The 14,495-nt window shown below is 44.1% G+C and overlaps 1 protein-coding gene across 1 annotated transcript in view; it reads left to right on the top strand.

Annotated features, from left to right (window-relative positions):
- VPS33A (VPS33A core subunit of CORVET and HOPS complexes) overlaps positions 1-14,495 on the top strand; it is a 36,621-nt gene that overhangs the window by 1,742 nt on the left and 20,384 nt on the right. The window contains exons 2-5 of the mRNA XM_002823905.6: positions 592-657; positions 1,092-1,219; positions 3,323-3,509; positions 13,628-13,744. Coding sequence (XP_002823951.3) covers positions 592-657; positions 1,092-1,219; positions 3,323-3,509; positions 13,628-13,744 — 498 coding nt within the window. The remainder of the gene's footprint in view (positions 1-591; positions 658-1,091; positions 1,220-3,322; positions 3,510-13,627; positions 13,745-14,495) is intronic.

The following is a 14,495-nucleotide window of genomic DNA, read 5'->3' as shown; positions in this document are numbered from 1 at the left end:
GACCAACAGTAGCATCGCTTGCCCTGGATGCTATTTTTCTTTAGACTAAGGATATGAATGTGGTCAGAGGTAATTAAATTTTGTTTTTATTCGGCCGCGTGCAGTGGCTCATGCTTGTAATCCCACCACTTTGGAAGGACGAGGCGGGTGGATCACCTTAGGTCAGGAGTTCGAGACCAGCCTGGGCAACATAGTGAAACCTCATCTCTACAAAAAGTACAAAAATTGGCCAGGCATGGTGGTGCGTGCCTGTAATCCCAGCTACTCAGGAGGCTGAGGCAGGAGAATCACTTGAACCCTGGAGGCAGAGGTTACAGTACGCTGATATCACACCACTGCACTCTAGCCTGGGCAACACAGCAAGACTCCGTCTCAGAAACAAAATAACAGCAAAACCCCCAAAATTTTTAAATTATTTTTTCTCCTTTATTTTTTATTATTATTATTTTAATCTTGTAACACTAGGAGAACATTTTTTAACTCAGAATTTGAAGCAAATATTCCTCCTGTTTATGATAGGCTATTTTTTATTGGTATTGTTAAAATTCCTGATATTAACTATAATAAGAGAATGTTTCTCCCCTCTTACAGGCAATAGTTTGGGATGAATACCTAACTGGACCCTTTGGCCTAATTGCACAGTATTCACTATTGAAGGTAAATGAGCTATTTGGGTTTTGTTAGGGGATTAATAATTCTGTACTTTAGCAGTTACGATAGGATTTTATATTTCTTCCTGAATCATTGGTTTGCAAAGCTGTTTGGTCTTTATAAACACTAATACTAGTGCCCGATTAACATTTTGTATCCATTGGCCAGTGATTCTATACTGATTCTAGCATTATATTATGTGACCATTTCCTGGTGTCTTTGATAGTTCATCATCATTTAAGAGTCATTTGAATGCTGATGCAGTAACAGTGGCTTTATACTGAAACTTTGTCCTTTATGTATTTGGCTTTGAGGGAATCTAAATTTTGATATTAAAAAATTAATGTGCACTTGATTGGGGGTATTTATGATTTCTGAGTCTGAAAATGATAGGTAAATTTCAGTCTTTTTGTTAACCTTTTGTGTATGTGTTTGCCTAGGAACATGAAGTGGAAAAAATGTTCACACTTAAAGGAAATCGTTTGCCAGCAGCTGATGTCAAGAATATTATTTTTTTTGTCAGACCCAGGCTAGAGTTGATGGATATAATTGCTGAAAACGTGCTCAGGTATCTCAGAGCTTGTGTTTGATCTAAAAGAGTTTGGTTCTTATAATGCTTTTAATTTATGAGCTTCTTCTCATGGAAGACCCTCACTCTTGCCAGTGCAAGGTGGTCTTTTGGAAAACTGAGATAGGCATGGAAGAATATAAAAGAGAAGATGGGAGCTGGGGGGAGGTGGAGATAGTTAATGGGTACAACAAAAAATAGAAAGAATAAGACCTACTATTTGATAGCACAACAGGGGGACTATAGTTAATAATAATTACATATTTTTAAACTTAAAGAGTGAGACTGGGCATGGTGGCTCACACTTGTAATCCCACCATTTTAGGAGGCCAAGGCGGGTGGATCACTTGAGGTCGGGGTTCGAGACCAGCCTGGCCAACATAGTGAAACTCCGTCTCTACTAAAAATACAAAAATTAGCCAGGTGTGATGGCCTGTGCCTGTAGTCCCAGCTACTCGGGAGACTGAGGCATGATAATCTCTTGAACCCGGGAGGTAGAGGTTGCAGTGAGCTGAGATCGTGCCACTGCACTCCAGCCTGGGCGACAGAGGGAGACTCCGTCTCAAAAAAAAAAAAAAAAAAGAATGTAATTGGATTGTTTGTAACTCAGAGAGTAAGTGCTTGAGAGGATGTGCCCCTCCATTGTCCATGATGTGCTCATTTCACATTGCATGCTCATGTCAAAACATCTCATGGACCCCATAAATACATGTGCCTGCTGTGTACCCCCCAAAAATTAAAAATAGAGAGGATGAGAAACTTAGGAAGTCATTCTCAGCAGTTTGAGAGGAGGATCATCCTATCTACCCATTCTTTCAAGATAGCCAAAAGCTTAAACCTGTGTCAGTAAAAAGGACCCTAAGTTTAAAAAAATAAACCTCCAGCAGTTATTTTTAAATACACTGCATGTACTTGAATTTCATAAGCAAAAAAATAAAAAAACGAGCTGATTAAAATTTAATATAGCATCCAGTCTATAGAGGAAGTGCTCCCAGCCCAGTCTGCACTCTGTGGTACAATTGATTGTTGCAGCCCCTAAAATCTTAAAAGCATGTGGGCTATTTTTGGAAGTCTTCTGTCAAGGAGAGTAGGAGTGGGAGTCAAGAGTGATCTTTCATTTTAATTTAAGACTCTTTGTGGTTGCATTGCTTTGGTTGAAGAACCATTTGTTTTTAGTGAGACACAGATATCCTATTTCAATCAACCTGAGAGCTTCAATGCTCCATAAATGGTTTAAGAGAATGCTAAAATGTACTAGCCAGGACTCAGTGATGCTTTCCTGTCAGGGGGAAGAAAGAGAGAGAGCGTGGGCACAGCTGTAACATTTCGGGTCTGAGAGTCAGTTTTTGGTTATTTTTTTGAGACACAGTCTCACTCTGTTGCCCAGGCTGGAGTGCAGTGGTGGGATCTCTGCTCACTGCAACCTCTGCCTCCAGGGTTCAAGCAATTCTCCTGCCTTAGCCTCCCAAGTAGCTGAGATTACAGGCACACACCACCATGCCCAGCTAATTTTTGTATATTTTTATTTTATTATTTATTTATTTATTTTGAGATGGAGTCTCGCTGTGTTGCCCAGGCTAGAATGCAGTGGCGTGGTCTCGGTTCACTGCAGCCTCTGCCTCCCGGGTTCAAGCGATTCTCCTGCCTCAGCCTCCCAAGTAGCTGAGATTACAGGTGCCTGCCACCACACCCGGCTAATTTTTTGTATTTTTAGTAGAGTCGGGGTTTCATTGTGTTGGCCAGGCTGGTCTCCAACTCCTGACCTCGTGATCCGCCCACCTCAGCCTCCCAAAGTGCTGGGATTACAGGTGTGAGCCACTGCGCCCAGCCATTTTTGTATATTTTATAGAGATGGGGTTTTGCCATCTTGACCAGACTGGTCTCGAACTCCTGACCTCAACTGATCCGCCCGCCTTGGCCTCCCAAAGTGCTGGGATTACAGGTGTGAGCCACTGCACCCGGCCTGAGAGTCAGTATTTATATGATTTATCTAGCCAGCATTTATTTAGTGCCTGCTATGTGCCAGGCAGTGAAGATAAAAAAAGCAAAATGGTCCATGACTCTTAGGAGCTCATAAGCTAACAAATGTTGCTTCCTTTGCAGTGAAGATAGACGAGGCCCAACAAGAGATTTTCATATTCTGTTTGTGCCACGCCGTAGCCTGTTGTGCGAACAGCGGTTGAAGGATCTGGGTGTCTTGGGATCCTTTATTCACAGGGAGGAGTACAGCTTAGATCTCATTCCATTCGATGGGGATCTCTTATCCATGGAATCAGAGGGTGCGTTCAAAGTAAGTTCGGTATTTCCTTAACTTCAGGCATTAATTTTTGCCCAGTTTATGAGTGTGAACATACCGCAGTACTGATTACTGTGAAGCTGAGTCCCATTTTATATGTTTATTGATGTTTAAGATTTTCTGTTCAACAAATTGTTCATTTTCTTTGCCCATTTTTTCTTTTTGAGTAATTCTTTGTATATTCTGGATGTTGATCATTATGGGTTATAAAAGCTGCAAGTATCTTCCCAGTCTGTGACTTGTCTTTTAACTTTGTTTTTTAGTTTTGTTTTCTTTTTTTTGAGACGGAGTCTCGCTCTGTCGGCCGGGCTGGAGCGCAGTGGCGTGATCTCAGCTCACTGCAGCCTCCACCTCCTGGGTTCAAGGGATTCTCCTGCCTCAGCCTCCTGAGTAGCTGGGATTACAGGTGTGGGCCACTATGCTCAGCTAATTTTTGTATTTTTAGTAGAGACAGGGTTTCACCATGTTGGTTGGCCAGGAACCGCTTCATGATCCGCCCGCCTCAGCCTCCCAAACTGTTGGGATTACAGGCGTGAGCCACCGCGCCTGGCTTAACTTTGTGTATAATGTCTTTTATCATGTAGACACTTCCCATTAAAAGTAGTTAAATTTTAAAATAATAGCTTTATTTATTATAACTCACAATACTGGCTGAGCTAAGTGGCTCATGCCTGTAATCCCAGCATTTTAGGAGGCTGAGGCGGGTGGATCACCTGAGATCAGGAGTTTGAGACCAGCCTGGGAAACATGGGGAAACCCCGTCTCTACTAGAAATACAAAAATTAGCCGGGTGTGGTGGTGGGTCCCTGTGGTCCCAGCTACTCGGGAGGCTGAGGCAGGAGAATCACTTGAACCCGGGAGGCGGAGGTTGCAGTAAGCCGAGATTGCGCCACTGCACTCCAGCTTGGGCGACAGAGGGAGACTCTATCTCAAAAAAAAAAAAAAAACTCACAATGCCATGAAATTCTCTCTTAAGGTGCAAAATTCAGTGGTTTTTAGTATATTTACAAAGTTGTGCAACTATCTCCACTATCTAAGTATGGCACATTTTAACTATTCCGAAAAGAATCCCCATGCCCAGTAGCAGTCTGTCCCTATCTTTCCTTCCCTCAGCCTCTGGCAGCCACTAATCTAGTTCAGTCTGTATGAATTCGCTTATTCTGGAGTTTTCTTTTTCTTCTTTTTTTGAGATAGAGTCTCACTCCTTTGCCCAGGTTGGAGTGTAGTGACGTGATAATACCTCACTGCAGCCTTGACCTCCTAGGCTTGAACGAACTTTTAGCCTCAGCCTTTTGAGTAGCTGGAACTACAGGCATGTGCCACCACACCGGGCTAATTTTTTTTTAATTTCTTTTTTTTCTATTTTTATTTTTTGGAGAGACAGCATCTTATTATGTTGTCCAGGCTGGTTTTAAACTTATTCTGGAGATTTTTTAGAAATGAAATCCTATAATACATAAATGGTCCTTTGTGTCTGGCATCTTCACTTAGTGTAATGTTTTCAGGGTTCATCCAGGTTGAAGCCTGCATGAGGCCTTCATTCCTTCTTATTGCTGAATAGTATTCCATTGTAATGATATTATCATTCATCAGTTGATGGACACCTGATGGGTTGTTTCCACTTTTTGGCTGTCACGATACTGTGAATATTGTGAAAAGTTTTTATGTGGTTGTATGGTTTCATTTCTCTTAGATATACCTAGGAGTAGAGACTGGGGCGTGGTGGCTCAGGCCTGTGATCCTAGCACTTTGGGAGGCTGAGGTGGGCGGATCACTTGAGGTTGGGAGTTCAAGACCAAGCTGACCAACATGGAGAAATCCTGTCTCTACTAAAAATACAAAATTAGCGGGGCATGGTGGCGCATGCCTGTAATCCCAGCTACTTGGGAGGCTGAGGCCGGAGAATCGCTTGAACCTGGGAGGTGGAGGTTGCAGTGAACATTGCACTCCAGCCTGGGCAACAAGAGTGAAACTCTGTCTCAAAAATAAATACATATATACATACATACATACATAAACACACACACACACACCCCCCCCAGGAGTAGAATTGCTGAGTCATGTGGTAACTCTGCATTTAACATTTGGAGGAGCTGCCAAACTCTTTTGCACTGAAGCTGTACTGTTTGTACTCCCAGCAGCAGTGTGGGAGGGTTCCAGTTGTATATCCACATGGACACACTTATTATTCTGTCTTTTTTTTTTTTTTTTTGAGACGGATTGTCACTTTGTCACCCAGCCTGGAGTACAGTGGCACGATCTCGATCTTGGCACACTGCAACCTCTGCCTCCCAGGCTCAAGCGATTCTCCCGCCTCAGCTTCCTAAGTAGGTGGGATTACAAGCATGCACCACCACGCCTGGCTAGTTGTTGTATTTTTAGTAGAGATGGGGTTTCGCCATGTTGGTCAGGCTGGTCTTGAACTCTTGACCTCAGGTGATCCACCTATCTCAGCCTCCCAAAGTGCTGGGATTACAGGCGTGAGCCACCATGCCTGGCCTGTTACTCTTTGAATTTAGTCATCGTACTGAGTATGAAGTGGTGTTTCCGTGTAGTTTTTATTTGCATTTCCGTAATGACTAAAGATGTTGATCATCTTTTCGTGTGCCTGTTGGCCTTTGTTTGTCTTCAGCTAAACAAATGTCTGTTCAGATCACTTGCCCATTTTTAAAATTGGGTTATCTCATTTTTAGTACAGAATTGTAAGAATTCTTAATAGATTCTAAATGCAAGTCTCTCATCAGATATATGATTTCCAAGTATTTTCTTTTGTTCTGTGAGTTCTTTTCACTTTCTTGGTGAAATTGGTGTCGTTCGATGCACTAAAGTTTTAAATTTTGATGAAGTCCCGTTTATCCAGTTTTTCTCTTGTTACTTGTGCTTTCAGTATCATCTCTGAGAAGCCATTGTCTACCCCAAGATCACAAAGATTCACTCTGATGTTTCCTTCTAAGAGTTCTATAATTTTTATTTTTTAAAGAGACAGGTCTCACTATGTTGCCCAGGCTGGTCTCAAACTCCTGAACTCAGGCAATCCTCCCACCTCAGCCTCCCAAAGTGCTGGGATTACAGGCGTGACCCACCGCGCCCAGCTTGTAATTTCTTTACATCTTATGTTTAGGCCTTCAACCCATTTTAAGTTAATTCTGTATGTAATGCAAGGTGGGGGTCCAAATTTCATTTTTTGCACATGGATATCTATTTGTTCCAGCACTATTTGTTGAAAAGACTGTATTTTCCTCATTGAATTGTCTTGGTACCCTTGTTAAAAATCAATTGTCCACAAATGTAAGGGTCTGTTTTTGGTCTTTTAGTTCTGTTTCACTGATCTATACATCTGTATGTCCGTCCTTATGTCAGTACTACACTGTCTTGATTATAGTAGCTTTGTTGTAAGCTTTGAAATCAGAAGTGTGAGTCCTTCACCCTAAAGCAGGTAAATATATCACTTTTGTTCTTTTAGATTGTGCTTTTTGAGTCTTCATAAATCTTCCACTCTGCAGACAAAGAAGAAAATCTTTTTTTTTTGAGATGGAGTCTCACACTGTCACCCAGGCTGGAGTGCATTGGCGTAATCTCGGCTCACTGCAACCTTCACCTCCGGGGTTCAAGCAATTCTCCTGCCTCAGCCTCCCGAGTAACTAGGATTACAGGCACATGCCGCCACTCCCAGCTAATTTTTTTGTATATTAGTAGAGATGGGGTTTCACCGTGTTGTCCAGGCTGATCTTAAACTCCTGAGCTTCCACCCACTCCCGGCCCTTTTTTTTTTTTTGAGACAGAGTCTCACTCTGTTGCCCAGGCTGGACTGCAGTGGCACAGTCTCAACTCACTGCAACCTCTGCCTTCTGGGTTCAAGCAATTCTCTTGCCTCAGCCTCTCAAGTAGCTGGGATTACAGGCAGCCACCACCACGCCTGCCTAATTTTTGTATTTTTAGTAGAGACGGGATTTTACCATGTTGCCCAGACTGATCTTGATGTCCTGACCTCAGATGATCCACCTGCCTCGGCCTCTGAAAGTGCTGGAATTACAGGCGTGAGCCACTGTTCCTGGCCTGAAGCTACTTTTTACCCCAGTTCTCAGACTGCCCCTTATCCCAGAAGCAATCACTATTTCTCTTTTAATTTGGGGTGGGGGGGATATTATATGCAGCTACAGCTCATAGTATATAATCCCTCCCCACTTTTGTACAAGTAGTAGCATATGATATATACACTTTGGTATGTTGCGTTATTCTCTTAATAATATCTCTGAGTCATTTTCTACCACGTATGGCAATACTTGTTTGTTCTCATTTGAAGCTGCATAGAGTTCCATTGTTTGGATGTACATAATGTATTAAATCAGCTTTCTGTTGGAGGGCATTTTTTTCCTCTCTACGCTGTTGGAGGCAGTACTGCCGAGAATCAGCCTGTTTGTAGGCCCCTCTGCACATGCGCCCTTTGCGGGCTGCTTTTGCCTTTGTCATTTCTTTTGACATTGCTTCTGGTAATTTTGGCTATGTGTATGTTTTTAACATAATCACACTTACCCATGTTTCTTTGATTTATGAGTTTATGATGCTGCTGCTGCTGGTGCTGCTGCTGCTGCTCTGGAGACTAGAACTTTTTTTTTTTTAAATTGTTTTTGAGACAGATTCTCACTCAGTCACCCAGGCTGGGATGCAGTGGCATAATCTCAGCTCACCGCAACTTCCACCTCCCCAGTTCAAGCAATTCTCCTGTCTTAGCCATCCGAGTAGCTGGGATTACAGGAACACGCCACCACACCCGGCTAATTTTTGTATTTGTAGTGGAGATGGGGTTTCACCATGTTGGCCAGGCTGGTCTCAAACTCCTGACCTCAAGAAATCTGCCTGCCTCAGTCTCCCAAACTGCTGGGATTGCAGGTGTGAGCCACTGTGCCTGGCCTTTTTTTCTTCTTACCAATAAAATACTTTGAAGGTAGAGACTAGAACTTTAGGGAACCGCTGGTATAGTACATAAAATTATTCGAATCATTTTTTCCCCATTTTGTTGTTACAGAGATCACCTCGTTAAAAGAGTTAATTCGTTGACAGTTTTCACAAAAAGGGGAAAAATGAAACTTATTTAAAAAAATAAAATAGGCCAGGCACAGTGGTTCATGCCCATAATCCCAGCACTTTGGGAGACCAAGGTGGGAGGATCACTTAAGGCCAGGAGTTCAAGACCAGCCTGGGCAACAGAATGAGTCCCTGTCTTTACAAAAAATTAGCCAAGCATGGTGATGTGCACCTGTCATTCCAGCTACTCAGGAGGCTGAGGCAGAAGGATCACTTGAGCCCAGGAGGTTGAGGCTGCAGGGCGCTGTGATCACACCAGTGCACTCCTGCCTGGGTGTGAGAACCGGCCACAGAAAAAGTGAAAAATAAAAAAGTTAATCTGGGGCAGTAGAAGTCAGCGGCACCACCGACTAATCCTATAACCAGGGGACTTTTTGGCTTTTTTTTTTTTTTTTTTTTTGAGACGGAGTCTCACTCTTGTTCCTCAGGCTGAAATGCTGTGACTCAATCTCGGCTCACTGCAACCTCTGCCTCCCAGGTTTAAGCGATTCTCCTGCCTCAGCCTCCCGAGTAGTTGGAATTACACGTGCCCGCCACCGCACCTGGCTAATTTTTTGTATTTTTAGTAGAGACAGGGTTTCACCATGTTGGCCAGGCTGGTCTCGAACTCCTGACCTCATGATCTGCTCGCCTCGGCCTCCCAAAGTGCTGGGATTACAGGCATGGGCCACCGCACCCAACCCTCTTGGCCCTTTTGTACCTTGTACCCTAGTGGTTTGCTTACACTAAATCCCATCTGATGGTAATATAGATTTCCCTCTAACATTTTATAGGAAAATTTCAATATACCAAAAAATTGAATTGTACAGTGAACACCCATCTGTCCACCACTTATCTTCTGGATTAGCCGTTTTCTATATGTGCTTTATCACATACCTGTGATGGTATACTCATTTTTAATTAATCCATATTTGTGTATTTAATGGGAATTGGTAGCAGCCGAACCAAACTCTCTTGGAGTGACAAAATCTGTGCAGAGGAGAAATAACCTGTTTATTTTACTTATGATTTGTAAGAAAGGGCAGAGCTATTTTCTTTTTTTTTTTCTTGAAACTGAGTTTCACTCTGCTGCCCAGGCTGGAGTGTGTTGGTGCCATCTCATCTCATTGCAGCCTTCACCTCCTGGGTTCAAGTGATTCTCCTGCCTCAGCCTCCTGAGTAGCTGGGACTACAGGCGCCCACCACCACACTGGCTAATTTTTTGTGTTTTTGGTAGAGACAGGGTTTCATCACGTGGCCCAAGCTGGTCTCGAACTCCTGACCTCAGGCGATCCACCGCCTCAGCCTCCCAAAGTGCTGGGATTACAGATGTGAGCCACCGCGCCTGGCCAGAACTATTTTCTACTGAGAATTTCAAGCCTTTGGCTTTGTACATTCACCTAAGATTCTGTTTAGAAAGAAAGGATTTTGGCCGGACATGGTGGCTCATACCTGCCAGCACTTTGGGAGGCTGAGGTGGGCGGATCACCTATGGTCAGGAGTTCAAGACCAGCCTGGGCAACACAGCAAAACCCCATCTCTACTAAAAATTAAAAAAAATTAAAATTAGCTGGGTGTGGTGGTGCATGCCTGTAATCCCAGCTACTTGGCAGACTGAAGCAGGAGAATCACTTGAGCCCAGGATGCAGAGGTTGCAGTGAGCCAAGATCGCACCACTGTACTCCAGCCTGGGCAACAGAGCGAGAACCTATCTCAAAAGAAAAAAAGGCGGAGGGGTGGATTGGGGGAGTTAGAGGAAGTGGCAGAAAAAAAAAAAGGACTTTATCTGGATGGTAAAGCTAACAGCTTTGACTTAAGAGCCTAATTTTAAAGTCAACCCCGATTTTTGATGGAGATGACGTTAATTGTATTTCTGTGATTGGCTTCAGGAGGTACATCTAGATCTCTCTGTGTTTTGAGTTACAGTTGTGATCATCTATGTCATTGTTCTGTGTAAAATGTGGGAATTAGAGTTCTGCCCAGTCAAATGCTCAATAACATTACTTAAGGTACTGTGGCCTTTATGCGTGTATATAAAAATCAGCATATATAAAATCTGCCTCTTTTATGCAAACTGCAAGGTATTCTGTTGTGTGGGTATGTGCGACTTTGGGGTTAAAAAAAAATGTGCATTTAAATGTTAAGGGTATTGGGCTGGGTGTGGTGGCACTTTGGGAGGCCAAGGCAGACAGATCACCTGAGGTTAGGGGTTCGAGACCAGCCTCGGCAACATGGTGAAACCCCATCTCTATTAAAAACACAAAAAATTAGCCAGGCATGGTGGTGGGCACCTATGATCCCAGCTACTCAGGAGGCTGAGGCAGAAGAATCACTTGAACTTGGGAGGTGCAGGTTGCAGTGAGCTGAGGTTGCCCCACTGCACTCCAGCCTGGGCGATAGAGCAGGACTCTGTCAGAGCAGGACTCTGTCTCAAAAAAAGAAAAACAACCAAGATTAAAATCTGTTGTTAACTTTTACATCTTTTAAAAAATATTGTAAAAGAGATGTCTTTGTAGTAGTACAACTTAAAAAAATTAAGTAAAATATGAATGCTATTTGGAGGGGAGTTCCTTAATGTCTTTTTTTTTTTTTTTTGAGACAGTCTTGCTCTGTTGCCCAGGCTGGAGTGCAGTGGCACAATCTCGGCTCACTGCAACCTCCACCTCCCGAGTTCAAGTGATTCTCCTGCCTCAGTCTCCTGAGTAGCTGGGATTACAGGCACATGCCACCACGCCTGGCTAATTTTTGTATTTTTAGTAGAGAAGGGGTTTCACCATGTTGGTCAGGCTGGTCTAGAACTCCCGACCTCATGATCTGCCCCCCTTGGCCTCCCAAAGTGCTGGGATTACAGGCGTGAGCCACCGCGCCTGGCCCTCAATGTCTTTTGCCCTTGAATGTTTATCTGATCTGGAGTTTTAAGTAGTTTTGCCAAAAAGTGTGTCTTTTGACATATTCTCGATGGTCTGCCGTATTCAGGGAAATGTTAAAATACACGACACTTGAAAGAGTAGTCTGGTGACATTCTCAATAATAACCAAATGCTCCCCACCATGTCTGCCATCCCTCCTCCCTGGGGCAGAGGGCCTGACAAGTGACCCCCGCTCTATCTTTCTCAGGCCCTGGACCCTCAGGGCCCCCTCATTTCTGGCTGTGGACAGCAGGGACATGTTGGGTTGGTAGGGGTGGAGGGAATTGATAAAATGAACCATATTGACTTATGAGTGGATAATGGTTGTAAAAAACCCAAATAATTCCAAATAAAAGCTAACTGCTATTGAGCATTTGCTGTATGTTTCAGGTACTGGGATTAAATGCTTTACATGTATTTTTCTCATTTAATCCTTGCCCTATGTGGACTATACTCCCCTCTACATATGAATAAATTGAGGCACAAAGAGATTCTGTAACTGGCCCAGGGCACAGCTAGTAAGTGACACAGTTGGGTTCAGAACAAGGAAACCTGAGTCTAGAACCTGTGTTTTGATCCACCTGTATCAAAAGTGACTGCTTCCCTCCTCTCACCTCGCAGGTGGTTTTTTCTCTCTCTCTCTTTTTTTTTTTTTAAAGAGATGGGGTCGGCCGGGCGTGGTGGCTCACACCTATAATCCCAGCACTTTGGGAGGCCAAGGTGGGCGGATCACAAGGTCAGGAGATTGAGACCATCCGGGCTAACATGGTGAAACCCCGTCTCTACTAAAAAATACAAAAAAATTAGCTGGGCGTGGTGGTGGGCGCCTGTAGTCCCAGCTACTTGGGAGGCTGAGGCAGGAGAATGGCGTGAACCTGGTAGGTGGAGCTTGCAGTGAGCTGAGATGGCGCCACTGCACTCCAGCCTGGGCAACAGAGCAAGACTCCATCCCAAAAAATAAAAATAAAAATAAAAAAAGAGATGGGGTCTCGCTCTGTTGCCCAGAGGGGAGTGTGGTGGTGCAATCATAGCTCATTGCAGCCTCAAACCACTGGGCTCCGGTGATCCTCCTGCCTTACCTTCCTGAGTAGCTCAGATACAGATGCATGCCACTATCCCTGGCTAATTATTTAATTTTTTATAGATACAGAGTCTCACTGTGTTGCCCAGGCTGATCTCAAACTCTGGAGCTCAAGCGATCCTCCTGTCTCGGCCTCCCAAAGTGCTGTGATTACAGCCATGAGCCACTGCACCTAGCCTTCCCAGGTGGTTTTGTGTGTATTTTGGAGGTCCTTTTTTCTTTTTTTTGTTTTTATACTTTAAGTTCTAGGGTACATGTGCACAACATGCAGGTTTGTTACATATGTATACATGTGCCATGTTGGTGTGCTGCACCCATTAACTCATCATTTACATTAGGTGTATCTCCTAATGCTATCCCTCCGCCTTCCCCCACCCCACGACAGGCCCTGGTGTGTGATATTCCCCTTCCTGTGTCCAAGTGTTCTCATTGTTCAATTCCCACCTATGAGTGAGAACTTACGGTGTTTGTTTTTTTGTCCTTGTGATAGTTTGCTGAGTTAGAGGTCCTTTTTTCAATGCAAAAAAATATATATTTTATAAAATGAGATCATACTCAACAGATTGTGGCCTTCGGTTGTCAGTTGTCACGAAAACCTGCCTCATCCTTTTTAAAAACAATAAAGTATTCTGTCCTGTGGTCTTTTGCATTTCTGGGTATTAGCATGTCGCTCTGCCAGCATGTCCTGCCAGAGTTTACTCTCACCAGTGAATGGGAACCCATACACTCATTCAGTGTAAGTCTGTATTCTTCCGCCTTTTATTTAAGAGCTGATTCAGAAGAGCTGGCATGCTGGGTGAACAGTTTTCTCCCAGAAGCCCCGGCTCTGCCCAGGAGAGGTGCTTCCACAGCTGCACCCACCCTGGGGCTGCCAGCCTCACGGCCTGATCTGACAGGCAGCAGTTTTGGAAAATGTACTTGAGTCCCCAATTTTCCTGGCACAGTGTGAAATAACTGGAAATGATTTTATTGTCTGTTGCTGCACCCCAACCCCAGGAACAGAGATGGGCCCCTGGGAGGCCCCCATGGCTTGGCAGTAATTGGCCTTTTCCCTCACAGGAGTGCTACCTGGAGGGCGACCAGACGAGCCTGTACCACGCAGCCAAGGGGCTGATGACCCTGCAAGCTCTGTACGGAACGATCCCCCAGATCTTTGGGAAAGGAGAATGCGCTCGGGTGAGAACCGGCTGCTTTCTGGTGGTAAAGGAGGGCCCTTCACACCCCAAAAGGGAGGAGGAACGGGAAGCTCTTTACAAACAAATTCAGTTGATCTTAATTATTTACGAATACTGTACTCATGAATTTGCCTACTGATTAAAATGCACTTCTACCCTCCAAGTCAGTACTCATGGTGCTTTTGTGGCATGCACAGTGGTGACAGTTTGAGTAACCACTGCGCATGTTCCCAACTGAGGCAGGTGACACTCCACCTTCCCATTTCAGCTCTCAGACTGCAAACAAGTGTACTCTTCACAGTCACACTGTCATATTTTCCACACGTCTGTACTTTTTTTGGTGATTTCACTGTTTAAAATGGCCTGCAAATGTAGGACTGAGGTGCAGTCTGGTGTCTTGTGCACAAGAAGGCTGTGGTGTGCCTGGCAGAGACATTACGTGTGTCAGAGATGCTTCATTCAGGCACGAGTCACAGAGCTGCCGGCTGTCAGTTCAGTGTGAGTGATCAACAATTATGTTAAGTCAGGCATCTTTAAGCAGAAACACATATAAAACTGGGTTACGTATTGATCAATTGATAGAAACGTTGAGACCAGAGGCTCCCAGGAACCTAAGTCTGCATTTCTCCCAGGGTCAGTGGTTCCATCTTCGCTAATTTAGTGTTTGCAGTGACTTCATAGAACATAAGTACTGTGAATCACAAGAACAGACTGACCTGATTTTATGCCTCATTGGCAAATGGCAGCTGCCT

Source organism: Pongo abelii, chromosome 10, assembly GCF_028885655.2.
Source record: "Pongo abelii isolate AG06213 chromosome 10, NHGRI_mPonAbe1-v2.0_pri, whole genome shotgun sequence".
Lineage (NCBI taxonomy): Eukaryota > Metazoa > Chordata > Mammalia > Primates > Hominidae > Pongo > Pongo abelii.
Note: the sequence above shows the minus strand (reverse complement) of the source record. Positions and strands in the feature narration are given on the sequence as shown.